This window comes from Macaca thibetana, chromosome 4 (assembly GCF_024542745.1).
Source record: "Macaca thibetana thibetana isolate TM-01 chromosome 4, ASM2454274v1, whole genome shotgun sequence".
NCBI classification, from domain to species: domain Eukaryota; kingdom Metazoa; phylum Chordata; class Mammalia; order Primates; family Cercopithecidae; genus Macaca; species Macaca thibetana.
This window is the reverse complement of record NC_065581.1, coordinates 121,198,710-121,214,974: the sequence shown is the minus strand read 5'-3', so window position 1 is coordinate 121,214,974 and position 16,265 is coordinate 121,198,710. Positions and strand designations below refer to the sequence as shown.

Below are 16,265 nucleotides of genomic sequence, written 5' to 3'. Positions count from 1 at the left end.
ACCATTCCTGGCCTATGTTTTATTTTTGATGTGTTAAACAAAGCTTTATCACTCCCAGATTACTTTCTGTTACTCATTTTTAATGTTTTCAAAGTTTACAAACCAATGTTTGAAAATAATAGCCACTATGATCGTTTACCAAGTATGATTCCAGGTAGACAGGAAAAGAAATCACTGAGGTGATACTCATTGTTTTAGAACATCTTCTACCAAAGGGGTCCTTTTTTATTTTTTAAAAGGCACTCATTTGTTCTGATTTTTAAAACAGTAATGCATAATTCTCATTAAAAGTTTGGAAATACAGAAAACTAAAAGTAATATTCATCTTTATTCATACCCAAAGTAATTCCTCTTGTGTGCCCTTCCAGTCTTTATTAGTAAATATATGAATAAAAATGTTTCGTTAATATTTTTCCATGTTATTCTCCCACAAATTCCTTTAAATTAATATAAAAATGGTTCAGCAATTTTTGGCAACCTATTTCTGTCAGAGGCCAAGTAGTATCATTTTTGGCTTTGCAGGTCATATGGCCTTCATTAAAAGTATTAAAATCTGCTCTTGGAGCCAGAAAGCAGCAATAAATACTACGTATACAAATGAGCATGGCTGTGTTCCCATAAAACTTTATTTACGAAAAAAAAAAAAAGGCTCAGATTTGGTCCACTGGCTACAGTTTGCTGACCCCTAGATATTATTTTTAAACTTTTAATTTTGACATAATTATAGTTTTACAAAATGTTGCAAAACAGCACAGAGAGATAGTTGCTGGATACCATTTACCCAGTTTTCCCCAAGTTACATCTTAAATAACTATAGTACAATATCAAAACCAGGAAACTGACATTAGTACAAGGTGTGTTCACAGTCTGCACAATTTGATAACATGCAAAACCACCTCACAATGAAGATACAGAACTATTCCATTATACAGAGATCTCCCTCATTCTAACCTCATAGAGTCACAATCACCTTCCACCTCACTCCCAATCATCTTTATCCTTTTAAAGTCTCTAATCTGTGTCCTATTTCTCTAATTTTGTCATTTTTTAATAAGTTATGCAGGTGAAATCACACAGCATGTGACCTTTGAAGATGGGCTCGTTTCACCTAATATTGAAATCCGTCCAGGTTGTTGCATGTATCAGTGGTGTTCTTTTTCAGCTGGGCACGGTGGCTTACACCTGCAATCCCAATACTTTGGGAGGCCAAGATGGGAGGACTGCTGAAACCCAAGAGTTCGAGACCAGTCTGAGCAATATAGTGAGACCCCATCTCTACAAAAAATAAAAAAAGCTAGCTGGGTGTGGTGGCACATGCCTGTTGTCCCAGTCACTCAAGAAGCTGAGGTGAGAGGATTGCTTGAGTCCAGAAGGTAGAGGCTGTAATTGGCCGTGATTGTCCCACTGTACCCTAGCCTGGGCAAAAGACCGAAGTCCTGTCTCAAAAAAAAACAAAAACAAAAACACAAACGCATTTTTATTGCTGAGCAGTATTCCAGGCTCACCATTCACCTATTGAAAGGCATTTTGGGAGCTTCAAAAGGTTCTTTTAATGTTCTAGCAATCACCTATTCCATGTGATTCAATATACAAAACAAACACTGCAGACCTCATTGATCTCCATGTTTGATTCAGCTGGCTAGCTAGGTGTTCCCTTCCTTCCTTATACTCAAGCTTCTGAGTTGAATGTGCTTCAGAATGTGGTGGTCCATCTGTATCCAAGTATTGAATTGAATCATAGCATTTGTATCTGTCAATATTTTAAACTCATTGAACTCACTGATTTCAACCAAAGGTCATTAATCCTCTAGGGACTTCTAGTTGCTTTGCAGGTGAGTACTAACATCTCTCTAGTTGTAGTGATGGTTGAATTAATAGTCTTAATACTTGGAAAGAGACTCAAATTCAAGTCCCAGTATTGCCACTTACTACCTACAGTCGTAGAGAAGTTACCTACTTGAGCCTCCGTTTGCTCATTTGTAAAATAAAAATAGTACTAACCCTGTCTCATAAGGTCACTGTGAGGATCACATGAGATAACATAGTAAAGCACCACACAAATGTTACTGTAATATTCATAAAAATAGATTATCCTTCACTAGTGTTTTAGAAAGAGCAGCAGTAGTTTTATAATCAAGATGAGTAGTTTCAGGTTGTGGTACCCTTGCTTAAAAATATGTACACATATTTTATATACATTTATGTATATTTAGATGAAGTTTTACAAACTGCACCAAAAGAACAGGGAGGGCAAGAGGTATTTCTGTGTGCTGCGATGGATGACCTGTGTTGAAAATACAATACCAATTAGCAGATGTGAGAAGAAATCATTTAAATCAACAATGTCTGTAGCAGGCTACCCATCTGCTTCCTGTTAACTAGGGCTTCCTTTTTCAAACTGTCTTCCTTGGTTTCCATGACCCTGTTCTCTCCTGTTTCTCCTCCTGGCTTATCATCATCATTTTCTTGGCCCTAAATATAAGTTTCCCTAAGGATCATCTCTGCACTTCTCTTTCCATGACTTCTTCCCTGGCAATATCATGCCTTTACTTCATTTCTCAAAGCCTACATCTGTGTCTCTAACCCTGACCTCCGTCATTTCCATCCTGCTGGCTGGACAACTCTATTTCAACTCAGTGTTTCCAAAGCTGAGGTCATTTTTCTTCCTAAGATGGCCCTTCTTTTCAAGTTTCCTGTTTCTATCCCACACCCCAGCATCTTCTCAGTCCTTCTGCCTCTAAACGTAGAACAATCCTCAAGCATTCTTCTCTCTTTGCCACCTCCTACCCCCCACAAATCTAATTATGCTGTTGACTCTTTGATACAGAATCATTCATCTCCTCTTTCTTTTCCATTTCAGGCCTCCACCTTCAGCTTTTTTGTGTGTATGTGGGGGAGACAGGGTCTTGCTCTGTCTCCTAGGCTGGAGTGCAGTGTTATGATCATGGCTCACTGCAACCTCTGCCTCCTGGGCTCAAGTGATCCTCACCTCAGCCTCCTGAGTAACTGGGACCACAGGTGTAAGCCACCAAGCCCGACTAATTTTTTATTTTGTGTAGAGACACAATCTCCCTATGTTGCCCAAGTTGGTCTCAAATCCCTAGGCTCAAGCAATCCTCCTGCTTCAGCCTCCCATAGTGTTGGGATTACAGGTGTGAGCCACCACACCTGACCCACCTGCAGCTTTTTCCCTAAACTCCGCTTTTCTCCCACTATACTCGCAATCCATTTGCCCTTCCTTGCCTTTCTCACATCAGTCTTCCACAGTTCTATTCTTCCAACTTAATGTCCCTTGTTACTTTCCTTGCATGTAGAGTAAAGCCCAGATGATTGGTCTAATATAAAGTCTATGCTCAGACCTCAAACTGCTGTTTTTATTAACCTAAGATATCATAGCTTTGATCAAAGTGCTTTTTAAATCTTTACAAATTTGACGCCTGATGAACCAAAAGGAAGTAATACAAAAAACGCTTTTTCAGAATTTCATAATATTTTGTTTTTCTCATGCTACTTTTCTAATGTCATTCATTTATCTGCATACTTTTTTCTACACTGGTCCCATGTATGATTTCTCCCAATATTTCCACAGAATTGCATATAGCCAATATCTATTTATCGAACGAATGACTGTTTCTATGTTACAAATTCAATTCTTGCTTGGCCCATGCATTCAATCAATAATTATTGAGTACCTTACTATGGGTCAAGTACTTGGAGGCATTGGGCATAAAATAGGCACATTCTCAGCCTTCATAGAACTTGCCTTCTAGTAGGAATCCCAAGGATGTTACCACTGGATTATTTATGACTGACCTTATACTAAGGTATTTTTTGCTTATGTCTCAAGCAAAGTTATCAAGCACTTCATTTAAGAATATATTAAATATTAAATCAAATAATTATACTCTGGTTGCCTGAAGATATGGAATTTACTTGTTTAGTGATATGAGTTTATATCAGGAAAGGAAAACACAGGTGAGTTTACACAGGGTCTTCACAAGGGGAAGAAGCGGTTGGTGGGGAGGGAAAAGAGAGTGAGCATATCAAGCTATTGAGGTCACCTCCAGTCAGTCATTTCTTCTTGGCCAGGCAATTCCATGAAACTAACATAATGTGCTCTTGAATTTTACACAGATGGCAATCAGGAGTTATTTCCCTGTGAAGTCTGTGGAAGACGCTTTGCAGCAGATGTTCTGGTAAACATAAAGACGTTTTGTAGATGTGTTTCATTGGACTTAAATGAACTGTCAAGTCAATGAGGAGGCGGCAGTGCAAAGATTAAAGACAGATGTGGAGGGGAAGCAAGGAAAGAGGAGAAGTACATAACCTATGGCTGGTGGGCCCAGAGAACACTGAGGCAGATTGATGCTGCCTCACTCAAAAGCGACCCTGTTGAACATGGTCCTCCTGAAATGATGCCAGATGGAAGTCTCTTGGCATCGTCAATGATCCCTCAAGAGGTTTTGGCTCTTCCGCCTTTTCTTTAAGCATCAAAAATTCAAATTTCAAGGCCAAAGCACCAGGGAAATTAGCTAGTCAAGAGGAATGAGCATTGAATTTTAGACATCTGGAAACTTGGCTTTTAGCCGCAAATTTGTCACTAATCCTGACAAGTCCTTTAACCTTCCTGTTTTCTGCTTTGCCACGTATACAGAACCTTCCAATTTCAGGGTTTTTATACCATTTGAACAAAATGATACATGGATGTAAGGCCTGTTCCCAGATCTAATTGTTGTCCAGATTCAAGCTAATGACATGTCAAGTCCCCTGATTGATGACTATAAAGTTGAATAAAAGCTTGATTTATTTCAAAATTAGGGAATCAAATAGATGACATGCCCCAATATTATAAAGGGGTTCCCAAGAAAGATGATTTTTTTCAAAAAGAAAATCTAAGATGATAATACAGCTGTAAGTTGGGACATTTTAGATAAAGGAGACTTATCTGGAACTTAAAGGATGTGAACTGTAAGCCTGACTACATTTGGGACAAAAGACTATAAAATGAGGTTGTAGGTTTTATTTTTCTGAGGAATTTAAAAAACGAAACAGCTGTCTTTTAGTTAACTGTGGTTAGAGCTTCCTGAAACTAGAGGGAGAGCTTGCGGAGCTGGTTGTGGCCCTGTAGCCCACCAGTGTGTGTCACTGCCTTTGCCAGCCTGGAGCCGCACCCCCAGCCGAGAATCAGTTTGAGACCTGGGAGGTTCCATTTGCAGAGGGAACTCTAAATGTCAAGTACATCTTGGATACTTTTGAGTTTCATTTCCTAAGCCTATTTTTAAGCTATGGAGGGCATTGATCAAATGATTTGATCTTTCTCTCTCCTTTAGCTTAAAATGCATGGCTTGTTCTTAGCCAGTGCAGTGATTTTTATAGAGCTTGTATTTTGTGGGGTCTTACAAAGCTACTGTGTCAATGACAACTATTACGTGTCACACATCCACCAAGGGAGAGGGCAAAGGTCCCATAGTGGTACAGTAGCATACTTTATACAGATGGTACACAGGCAAAGCTCTGCGTGTTAGCGTCTCAGTTTTTGTATCAGAAATGTTGAATACTTGAAGGATTACTGGTTAGAGTAAAAAGTATACTGCCCACATTTGAGTTAAACATATGAACCCAAATTTGAAGTAAGTCTTTTAGCTATAAAGGCATTTTATTGTCTTTGCTCAAACACAGTATCTAGTTATATGTAACGTGGATGAGAAGAGTCAGATGGATTCGCTCTGCTGTGACCTGTTAGAGAATGAACTAGGCTCTGAGGAGCAAACATCGTCCCTGGAGTAGGGGCTGTCTAGGAATGCCTAGGCATTAAAAACTGATTGTGCACTTTAGAAATTCCAATCCCTACCCTTCATTTTCTAGGAAAGGCATGGACCAATATGTAAAAAACTCTTCAACAGAAAGCGTAAACCTTTCAATTCTTTGAAGCAAAGATTACAGGGCACCGACATTCCTACTGTGAAGAAGACTCCACAATCCAAGGTACTCCTGATATCTTCTTTATTGTTTGTTATTACATTCTGTGGGACTCTAAGGCCTATTTCTGGGACTTCTGGTTTCATTTTTGCTTGATAATGCAGTAATGTAACTGTAATCCACCTTTACTGTTTTCTTTATAATCTTGCTCACTTAGATTTCCAAATATACTTCAGATATTTTCCAGATGTAGCAAAAAATAATCTTGTTTATGTTTTCGTTAGAGTGGCTTTAAATCTAGCAATTAACTTGAGAAGAAAGTCACTTTTAATGTTATATTTGTCTTTCTTTAAAGTTTTATAGTTTCTTTATTTTTCTGAATTTTCTTTTGTGTTTTCCCTCACTATTATGGCCTGCAAATTATATTACTGTATTTTCCAAACCACTTTAAGGAGTACTTTTGAAAAAGAAACTCTCCTTTTCTCCAATTTTCACAGTTCTGTTTCCTGTGAATTCAAATTCCAGCTTTAAACAAAATTGTAATGGAGAGGTATATAGTCTAGGGTATTATTTGTTGGTTTTATTTTTTACAGTCTCCACCTGTGAGGAAGTCTAACTGGAGACAACAACATGAAGACTTTATTAACACAATCCGATCAGCAAAGCAGTGTACGCTAGCCATTAAAGAAGGCCGACCCCTCCCACCTCCACCCCCTCCATCCTTGAACCCAGGTGTGTGGACATTTTGGGTTGCTTTTGAGGCTATGCTTGACTTTTGACCAAATCATCATGCCCTCTATGCACTCTGAAATTGACAATAACAATTACATAGAAGTAATTTTATTAATTATATAAAAGTAAACTTATCCTATTTTTTTCAGTTCTGCATAAAGATTTTGTCTCAACATGGGAACACCAGTGTAGCTGTGCTGTAGTATTACATAACTCCAAGGGACACCAGACACCTCTTAGCTGATAGGCATGGAGCTATGCAGAGCAAGCTAACCAACTCTGCAACAGCTCCGTCGTGTCAGATACCCACAGCTCTTTTTCTTTTCCCGGGTAAAATTCCCAAAACATGAAATTTAGCATTTTAACCATTTGAAGCTGTACAATTTAGTGGTCCACAGCTTTTTTTTTTTACTGGAAACATTTTATTTGAAAATTTAAAAATCTGTAGAAAAGAGGAAGGAATAGTACACATGCCCTCCACTGAAACTTGGCAATTGTTGACGTTGTTGCCATAATTTCTCCCTTTCTCTTTTTTATCTTTGGCAAAACTATTTAAAAGTAAGTTCCAAGCAACATCAATACTTTATCTTTAGCTATTTTAGTGTGTATCTCTTAAGTTCATTTTCCTGCATAATCTTAATACTATTATCACACTTGATATATATTAATATGTTTTCCCAATTACTTTAAGAATGTTTTTTAAAGCTCTCTTCTCACCCATATTCAGCCACAATCCAGGATCCAATCACAGTTTACATATTACCTTTTGTTATCTCTTCAGTCTTTATTAAATCTTGAACAACATCCCTACCAGGCTATTTATCTTTTACAATGTCTCATGTTCTGTATTTCTCCACTTATTTAGTCATATTGGTAAACTTTTTCCTCTATCTCATCTTTCTGTAAACTGGAAGTTAGGGCTAGAATCTCAATGAGATTAACATAAATATTAATATAAGATTATTAATATATCAATATTAATCTCATCAGATACAATATATGACTTGCAAATATTGTCTCCAATTCTGTGGACTGTTTTTTCTCTCTCTCTTGATAATGGCCTTCAATACACAAAAGTTTTTTGTTTTGAGGATGTCCAATGTATCTGTTTTTTCTTTTGTTGCCTGTGATTTTGATGTCATATCCAGAAATTAATCACCAAATCTACATCATGAAGCTTGCCCATGCTTTCTTCTTTTGGTTTTAGCTCTTATGTTTAGATTTTTTAAAATCTATTTTAAGTCTATTTTTGTGTGTGATATAAGTTTTCAACATCATTTTTTGCATGTGGCTATCCGTTATCTCAGCACCATTTGTTAAAAAGACTTTTCTTCCCCATTGAATAATTTTGGCACCATTATCAAAAGTCACTCAATCATATGTTTGAGGATTTATTTCTGGGCTCTCTGTTCTATTCCATTGGTCTAGATGTCTGTCTTTATGCCAGTACCAAAATGTTTTGATTACTGTAGCATTCTAGTAATTTTGACACAAGGAAGTTTGAGTTCTGCAAAATACACTCAAGATTGTTTTTGCTATTTAAGGTCCTTTGAGATTCCATATGAATTTTAGGATTTTTGTTCTGTTTCTGGAAAAATATTATAATGAAATTTTGTTAGGGATTGAATTGAATATATAGAATGTTTTGGGTAGTATTGTCATCTTAATAATATTAAGTTTTCCAATCCATGAACATGGGATGTCTTTCTATTATTTACATCTTCTTTAATTTCTTTTAGCAAAATATTGTAGTTTTCAATGGACAAGTCTTTCACTTCATTGGTTAAATTTATTTCTAAGTATTTTATTCATTTTGACATTATTATAAATGGAATTTTTAACTTTCTTTTCAGATTGTTCATTTTTAGTGTATGAAAATGTAACAGATCATTGTATGTTGACTTTGTATCCTATAACTTGTGCTGAATTCATTTATAATATTATTTATGATAGTGTTTTTGTGGGATCTATAGGATTTTCTACAATAAGATTATGTCACCTGAAACAGAGATAATTTTACTTCTCCCTTCCCAATTGATATGTCTTTTATTTCTTTTTCGAACCTAAATCCTCTGGCTAGAACTTTTAGTACTATATTGAATAGGAGTTGCCAAAGTAGACACCCTTGTCTTGTGTTTTCCATTGAGGATAATATCAGTTATGGGTTATGACTTACTTTTTAAAGCATAAATAATAGCATATAATGGGTATTATAACATGGAAGTGAAATGTATGACAACAATAGCACAAGGTTGAGTGAGGAAAATGGACATATATTGTAAGGTTCTTACATTATACATGAATAGGTATAGTGTAATTTAAAGGTAGACTATTGTATGGTAAAGATACCTATTGTAAGCTCTAGAGTAACCACTAAAAAATACTGCAATTTAGTTAATAAGACAATACATGGAGTAGAGATAAAATTGTAAAAAAGTTCAATCCAAAGGGGGAAAAAGGCACAAAGAGCAGGTGGGATAAAGACAAATAACAAGATGGTAGACTTAAACGTAACCATATGCATAATTGCATATTAATGGCCTACAGACTCCAGATAAAAGACAGAAATTGTCAAACTGAATAGTAAAGCAAGACCCAACTATAAGTTTTCCATAAGAAAAACACATTGATATAAAGACACAAGTAAGTTAAGAGCATGGGAAAAGATATACATGCAGACAATAATCATAAAACTGGAATGACTGTATTAATATAGCATGAAGTTAACTGCAGGGCAAGTATTAACAGATGATGATTCAAAAGATAAATACATCAAGAAGACCTTTCAGTTTTAAATGTTTATATGCCTAGTAACAGCTTCTAAAAATGTGAAACAAAAACTGACAAAACTGGAAGGAGAAGTAGACAGATTCACAATTATATTTGGAGATTTTATCACTCCTCTCTTAGTAACTGATAGAATACACAGCAGGAAAATCAGTAAAGATATAGAAAAGTTGAGCAACAGTAACCAATTTGACCTAATTGACATTTATACTTATTCTATGACACATAGCCACAGCAGAAGACACAGTGTTTTCAAGTATACATAAATCAGTCACCCAAGAGAGACCATATACAGGACCACAAAGTAGGTCTCAAATTTAGAATTGACATCATACATAATATATTCTTGGATCAGAATGGAATTAAATTAGAAATGTATGACAAAATATATCTTGACTATTTGGAAATCAAAAAGTCATTCCTAAACCTATGGATCTAAGAAGAAATCACAAGATAAATTAGAAAGTATTTTTAACTGAGTGATAATGAAAACATCTAACTTTGTGGGATGCAGCTTAATTAATTCTTAGAAGGAATTTTATAGCTTTAAATGTTTGTAATAGAAAAGAGAAAAGGTTTACTTCAATTATCTTAAACTTTCTCTTTAAAAGATTAGGAAAAGAACAAATGAGACCTAAATTAAGTCAAAAGAAGAAAATGACATAATTCATTAAATTAACAAAATATTTTTAAAAGCATATGATCATCTCAATAGAGAAAAAGCCTTCCACAAAGTGTAACTCCTTACACATTAAAAACAATACAAAAAAAAAAAACAAAAAACAAAAAAACAAACTTCTCAGCAAGGTAGAATTAGGAAGGAATTTCCTTCACGAAGGTCATCCTTGAGAAATCTGCAGCTAACATCACACTTAATAGTGAAAAACTGAACACTTTCTCACTGAGATCAGGAAAAAAACAAGGATGTTCATTCTGACTACTTCTATTCAACACTGTACTATTGATAATGCTCAGTGTAATAAGGCAAAAAAAAATCAATTAAAATATTATATTTATATGTAAAAAGCATGTAAATTGGGGAAGAAGATGTAAAACTATCTTTATTCACAGACAACATAATCATGAATGAGTATATATAGAAAAGTCTAGGGAACTACAAAAAAGGTACTGGAATTAAAGTGAATTTAACAATGTTTCAGGATATAAGGTATACACAGGCGAGTTGTAGTTCTATATACTAGACATAAACAATTAAACAATGAAATTTAAGGCTGGGCGTGGCAGCTCATACCTGTAATTCCAGCACTTTGGGAGACCGAGGCGGGTGGATCACAAGGTCAGGAGTTCGAGACCATCCTGGCCAAGATGGCAAAACCCAGTCTCTACTTAAAAAAAATACAAAAATTAGCCAGGTGCAGTGGCGGGTGCCTGTAATCCCAGCTACTCCGGAGGCTGAGTCAGGAGAATCACTTGAACTGGGAGGCAGAGGTTGCAGTGAGCTGAGATCGTACCACTGCACTTTAGCCTGGGCGACAAAGCAAGACTCCATCTCAAAAAAAAAAAAAGAAAGAAAAGAAAGAAATGTAATAAATTTATAATAACATAAAAAATAGTAAATATTTAGGGGTATATTTAATGAAATATATGAAGAATCTATAAAATGAAAATCTCATAGCATTCCTTCAGGAAATTAAAGAGGACCAGACTAAATGGTGAGATGTACCATTTTTCTGGTTTGGAAGACTCAAGATTGTGTTATGATGTCAGTTCTACCCAAATTAGCCTATGGATTAAATGCAATTCTAATAGAAATACCTAGAAGTTATTTTTGCTGAGTAGAACTAGCTGGCCGGGTGTGGTGGCTCATGCCTGTAATCCTAATACTTTGGGAGGCCGAGGCGGGTGGATCACTTGAGGTCAAGAGTTCGAGACCAGCTTGTTCAACACAGGGAAACCCTGCCTCTACTAAAAATACAAAAAATTAGCTGGATGTGGTGGCGGGCATCTGTAATCCCTGCTACTCCGGAGGCTGAGGCAGGAGAATCCAGGAGGCAGAGGTTGCAGTGAGCAGAGATGGTGCCACTGCACTCCAGTCTGGGTGACAAGAGCGAAACTCAGTCTCAAAAAAAAAAAAAAAAAAAAAAAAAAAAAAAAAAAAAAGAAAGAAAGAAAGAAAGAAAAGAAAGAAATTGACTAGCTGATTCAAAAATCTTATGGAAATGGAAAGGATCTGGAATACGCAAGATAGTTTTTTAAAAAGCATAAAATTAGAGTATTTACATTACCTGATGTCAAGACTTATTGTAACATTACAGTGATCATGACAACTTGGTGTTGGTGTATCAATTTAACAGAAAATAGAATCTAGATACAGATACCCCCCTATCTGTAGGTAATCGATTTTCTTAAAAGATGCCAAGGTAATTTACTGGGGGAAAGGCTAGTCTTATCAACAGATGATGGTGGAACAACGGATATCCATATGGAAAAATGAACCTTGATTCTTATACCATTGTCTTAATCTGTTTGTGTTGCTGTAAAGAAATACCCGAGGCTGGGTAATTTATAAAGAAAAGGGGTTTATTTGGCTTACAGTTCTGCAGGTTGTACAAGAAGCATGGCACTGCATCTGCTTCTCTTGAGGATCTCAGGAAGTCTCCAATAATGATGGAAGGTGAAGGGGAGCAGGCATCACATGTCAAGAGAGAAAGCAAGAAGGAGGGGAAGGAGGTGGGAAGGAGGAGTGACAGGCTCTTCTTCTTCTTCTTTTTTTTTTTTTTTTTGAGAGGGAGTCTCACTCTGTCACCCAGGCTGGAGTGCAGTGGCATGATATCAGCTCACTGCAACCTCCACCTCTCAGGCTCAAGCCATCCTCCCACCTCAGCCTCCCTAGTAGCTGGGACCACAGATGCATGCCACCGCGCCTGGCTAATTTTTTTGTATTCTTGGTAGATGTGGGGTTTCTCCATGTTGCCCAGGCTGGTCTTGAATTCCTGGGCTCAAGCAATCCGCCTGCCTTGGGCTCGCAAAGTGTTGGGATTACAGGTTTGAGCCACTGCACCCAGCCCAGGCTCTTCTTAACAATAAGTTGTGATGGGAGGTAATAGAGCAAGAACTCACTCCATACCAAAAGGACAGCACCAAGCTTGTTCGTAAGAGATCCACCCCCATGATCCAAACAGCTCTCACTAGGCCTGCCTCCAACATTGAAGATCAAATTTCAACATGAGATTTGAAGGGGACACATATCTAAACTGTATCAACCACATATAAAAAGTCATTCAAAAAGGATCATTGACCTAATATAATGGTTACAACTAATGACCAACAAAGATTTGTCAGGCAGAACACAAAATCCACTAATAATTTTTTTTAAAAAAAGGAAATTAGCAAATTAGGCCTTACCAAAATTAAAAATTTCAGTTTGAGACTTAAGAAAATGAATCTGGTCTAAAGAAATGATCAATAAAGAAAACAACAACAACAACAACAAAAATGGAAAGGCAAGTTACAGACAGGGAGACAAATATTCATAATATGCATATCTGACATAACAGGAATATATAAAGAACTCTTAAAACTCAGTAATGAGACAACCCAATCAGAAAAGGTCAAGAGATGTATTTGAACAGACACATCACAAAATAATAGCCAATAAGCACATGAAAAGATACTCAACATCATTTTCATTAGGAAAATGCAAATTAAAAACCATGAGATACCACTACACATCCACTTCAATGGCTAAAATTAAAGACTGACAATACAATGCCTGTAATCCCAGCACTTTGGGAGGACGAGGTGGGTGGATCTCTTGAGGCCGGGAGTTCGAGACCAGCCCGGCCAACATGGCAAACCCTGTCTCTACTAAAAATACAAAAAATTTAGCCGGGCATGGTGGCTCACTCCTGTAATCCCAGCTACTTGGGAGGCTAAGGCATGATAATCATTTGAACCTGGAGGCAGAGGTTGCAGTGAGCAGAGATTGTGCTAATGCACTCCAGCCTGGGTGACAGAGCAAGACTCTGTCTCAAAAAAGAAAGAAGAAAAAGACTGACACTGTTAAGTGTTTGCTATGATGTGGACCAACTGGAAGTCTCATATGCTGCTGATGGAAGTATAAAATAGTACAACCACTTTGCACTGGTATTTTCTTAATAAGTTAAACATACACTTAGCCTATACAGCAATTCCATTTCTTGATATTTATACAAAAAATGAAACGTGTCCATAAAAAATATTTACATGAATGTTAGCGTAAGCAAGCTTTATTCATATAGCGTAAACTGGAAACAACTAAAAATATCTGTCAACAATTGAATAGGTAAACAGATTGTGGAATATTTACAAAATGGACTAGTATTCAACAATAAGAAGGAAATACATGCAGTAACATAGATGTTCTATTATATGAAATTATAGGTCAGGGAAATCTTATGAATAGTAACAGGAAATGGATAATTGGTTGCCTGAGACTGGGTTTTGCAAAATATTGACTGAAAGGGGGCATGAGGGAACTTTCTGGGGTGATGAAAATGTTCTGTATTTTAATTAGGGTGGTTAAAATGGATACATTTGTCAAAACTCATTGAACTGTACATGTAAAATAGGTGCATTTACTTGTGTGTAAATTATTCCTCAAAAAGACTATTTAAGAAAGTGCAAAAATGAAAAGCCACAGTGTAGTCATACTATAAAATCGTCTGAAAAATAAGTCATCTGAACTTCTATACCAGAAAATAATCCTCATATTTGCTTCCCTTTTATTGAGTGCTAATGAAAATATAACTTGAAATGATGTGTTGTCTTAAGATATTCAGTAGAAAGATCTGTGCTGTGATTTTAGTAATAATGTAAGTACTTTGGCAACAAGTTTCATATAACAAAAAACATCTTTTATGAGAAATATATTCATTTTAAGATCAGAAGCTACAGCATTGATGGCTACCTTATGGTTCTTTAATTGAATAAATGAAACCATGTCAGATGTCCTGCTGTGTGAATTTCTCTCACATTTTAGATCCAACTTGGATCCAAGTTAGATCCAAGTTGGATCTAAAATGTGGGGATTATTGTTTCTCCAAAAAAAAATTCCTTTTGTAAGGCCTCACCAAATGTTCAATTTATTTTTCTTTTCTTTATATTTCTATGCTAACATGTCATTTTATAATGAACTTCTTTCTTGTGCCCTTTACATAATTTTATGCAACAAACCAAATGATTATATGCACTCCCAATATTTTCACCACAATTGGATGATTTTGTTTGTGCAGAGATTTTATATTAGCCCAGAATTCTCAGGCTTAAGTACTAGAGAATTTATTTGCTGTTGTTGTTGTTGTTTTTCCTTCTTTTTTTTTTTTTTTTTTTTTTTTTTTTGAGATGGAGTTTCGCTCTTGTTGCCCAGGCTGGAGTGTAATGGTAGGATCTCAGCTCACTGCAAACTCCACCTCCCAGGTTCAAGCAGTTCTCCTGTCTCAGCCTCCTGAGTAGCTGGGATTACAGGCACCCATCACCATGCCCAGCTAATTTCTGTATTTTTAGTAGAAACAAGATTTCATCATATTGGTCAGGCTGATCTTGAACACCTGACCTCAGGTGATCCACCCACCTCGGCCCTCCGAAGTGCTGGGATTACAGGCATGAGCCACTGTGCCCAGCCAGTATGAGAGAATTTATATACATATAACTAGAATTATATATAACATGGTCTAACATGCATGAATGTGCCAGTAATTTCCCTTTTTTCCTCAGCATGTTTCCCTATTTTCATGATTCAGTTTTTGAGACATGCCTATATTCTGCTTTTTAGTGACTTAGCAAAGCCTGTCAATGATTTAAATTTCTCAGATACTGTGACAGTTTATGGGGACAGTGATATAGAATATTTATAATTGTTATTTTTCTGTGAGACCTGGGACATTCAGTTACCATTTTATATAGCTACATAGACATGGATATACAGCACAATGTTGGCATTTTAAAATAATGCTTGGTTTTCCACTTTTCTGTGAGATCTGGCCACCATATTCCTCATAAGAATTCATTTGTACTCTGACTTTTAAAATCATTACCTATCGAAATAAATAGGACGTGGTGATTTTCTGAAAACATTATTGATAGAGGAAGAGAGGTGACTCCGATTGAACTGACAGTAGAACAAATAAGATTATTGTTGCAGCGGAGACGGATGCTGGTTGCCCAGGCTGGATGCAGTGGCGCGATTCGTCACTGCAAGCTCCGCCTCCCGGGTTCCCGCCATTCTCCTGCCTCAGCCTCCTGAGTACACTACAGGCAACCGCGCCCCGGCTAATTTTTTGTATTTTTAGTAGAGACGGGGTTTCACTGTGGTCTCGATCTCCTGAAATCCGCCCGCCTAAAGTGCTGAAGTTACAACATTCTTAAATAGTGAAGTCAGAATCAGCAACCTTGAATTCTCAGCCACAGGACCCTCTCCTGCCTGCTCTCTGCCCCTCTGGTGGGTACTTACGTTCCTTCTGTAGGTTCCCAGAGGCCTTAGTGCCTCCTCTTCTACAGTTTATCCCACCAAGCAGTAATTGTCTGTTTGCCTAGTCATCTCTGAGATTTTCATTGGCAGAGAAATAGACTTCAACTGCTGTCTCCATGGTGATATGTAGTACCAAACACACAGAAGGGTGGCAGTGAGTGAATGAGCAAGTGGGATTAAGGAAGCTACTCAGTATTGCCATGATCATTGTCTTTGCCTAATGTGAGTAGGGTTTATGGTTGCGGCATTTCTTATGTAAGACTTCGATTTCCAGCTGGCAAAATTGAAGAAATAACCACCAAGCTGAGAGCCATGTTCTAGATGGTTCTTCTAAACTATTGTAAATGAATTCTGAATG

General features: G+C 36.8%; 1 protein-coding gene across 1 annotated transcript in view; it reads left to right on the top strand.

Annotated features, from left to right (window-relative positions):
- ZC2HC1B (zinc finger C2HC-type containing 1B) overlaps positions 1–16,265 on the top strand; it is a 66,447-nt gene that overhangs the window by 16,089 nt on the left and 34,093 nt on the right. The window contains exons 2-4 of the mRNA XM_050787423.1: positions 4,135–4,196; positions 5,866–5,985; positions 6,513–6,651. Of these exons, the coding sequence (XP_050643380.1) occupies positions 4,135–4,196; positions 5,866–5,985; positions 6,513–6,651 (321 nt within the window). The remainder of the gene's footprint in view (positions 1–4,134; positions 4,197–5,865; positions 5,986–6,512; positions 6,652–16,265) is intronic.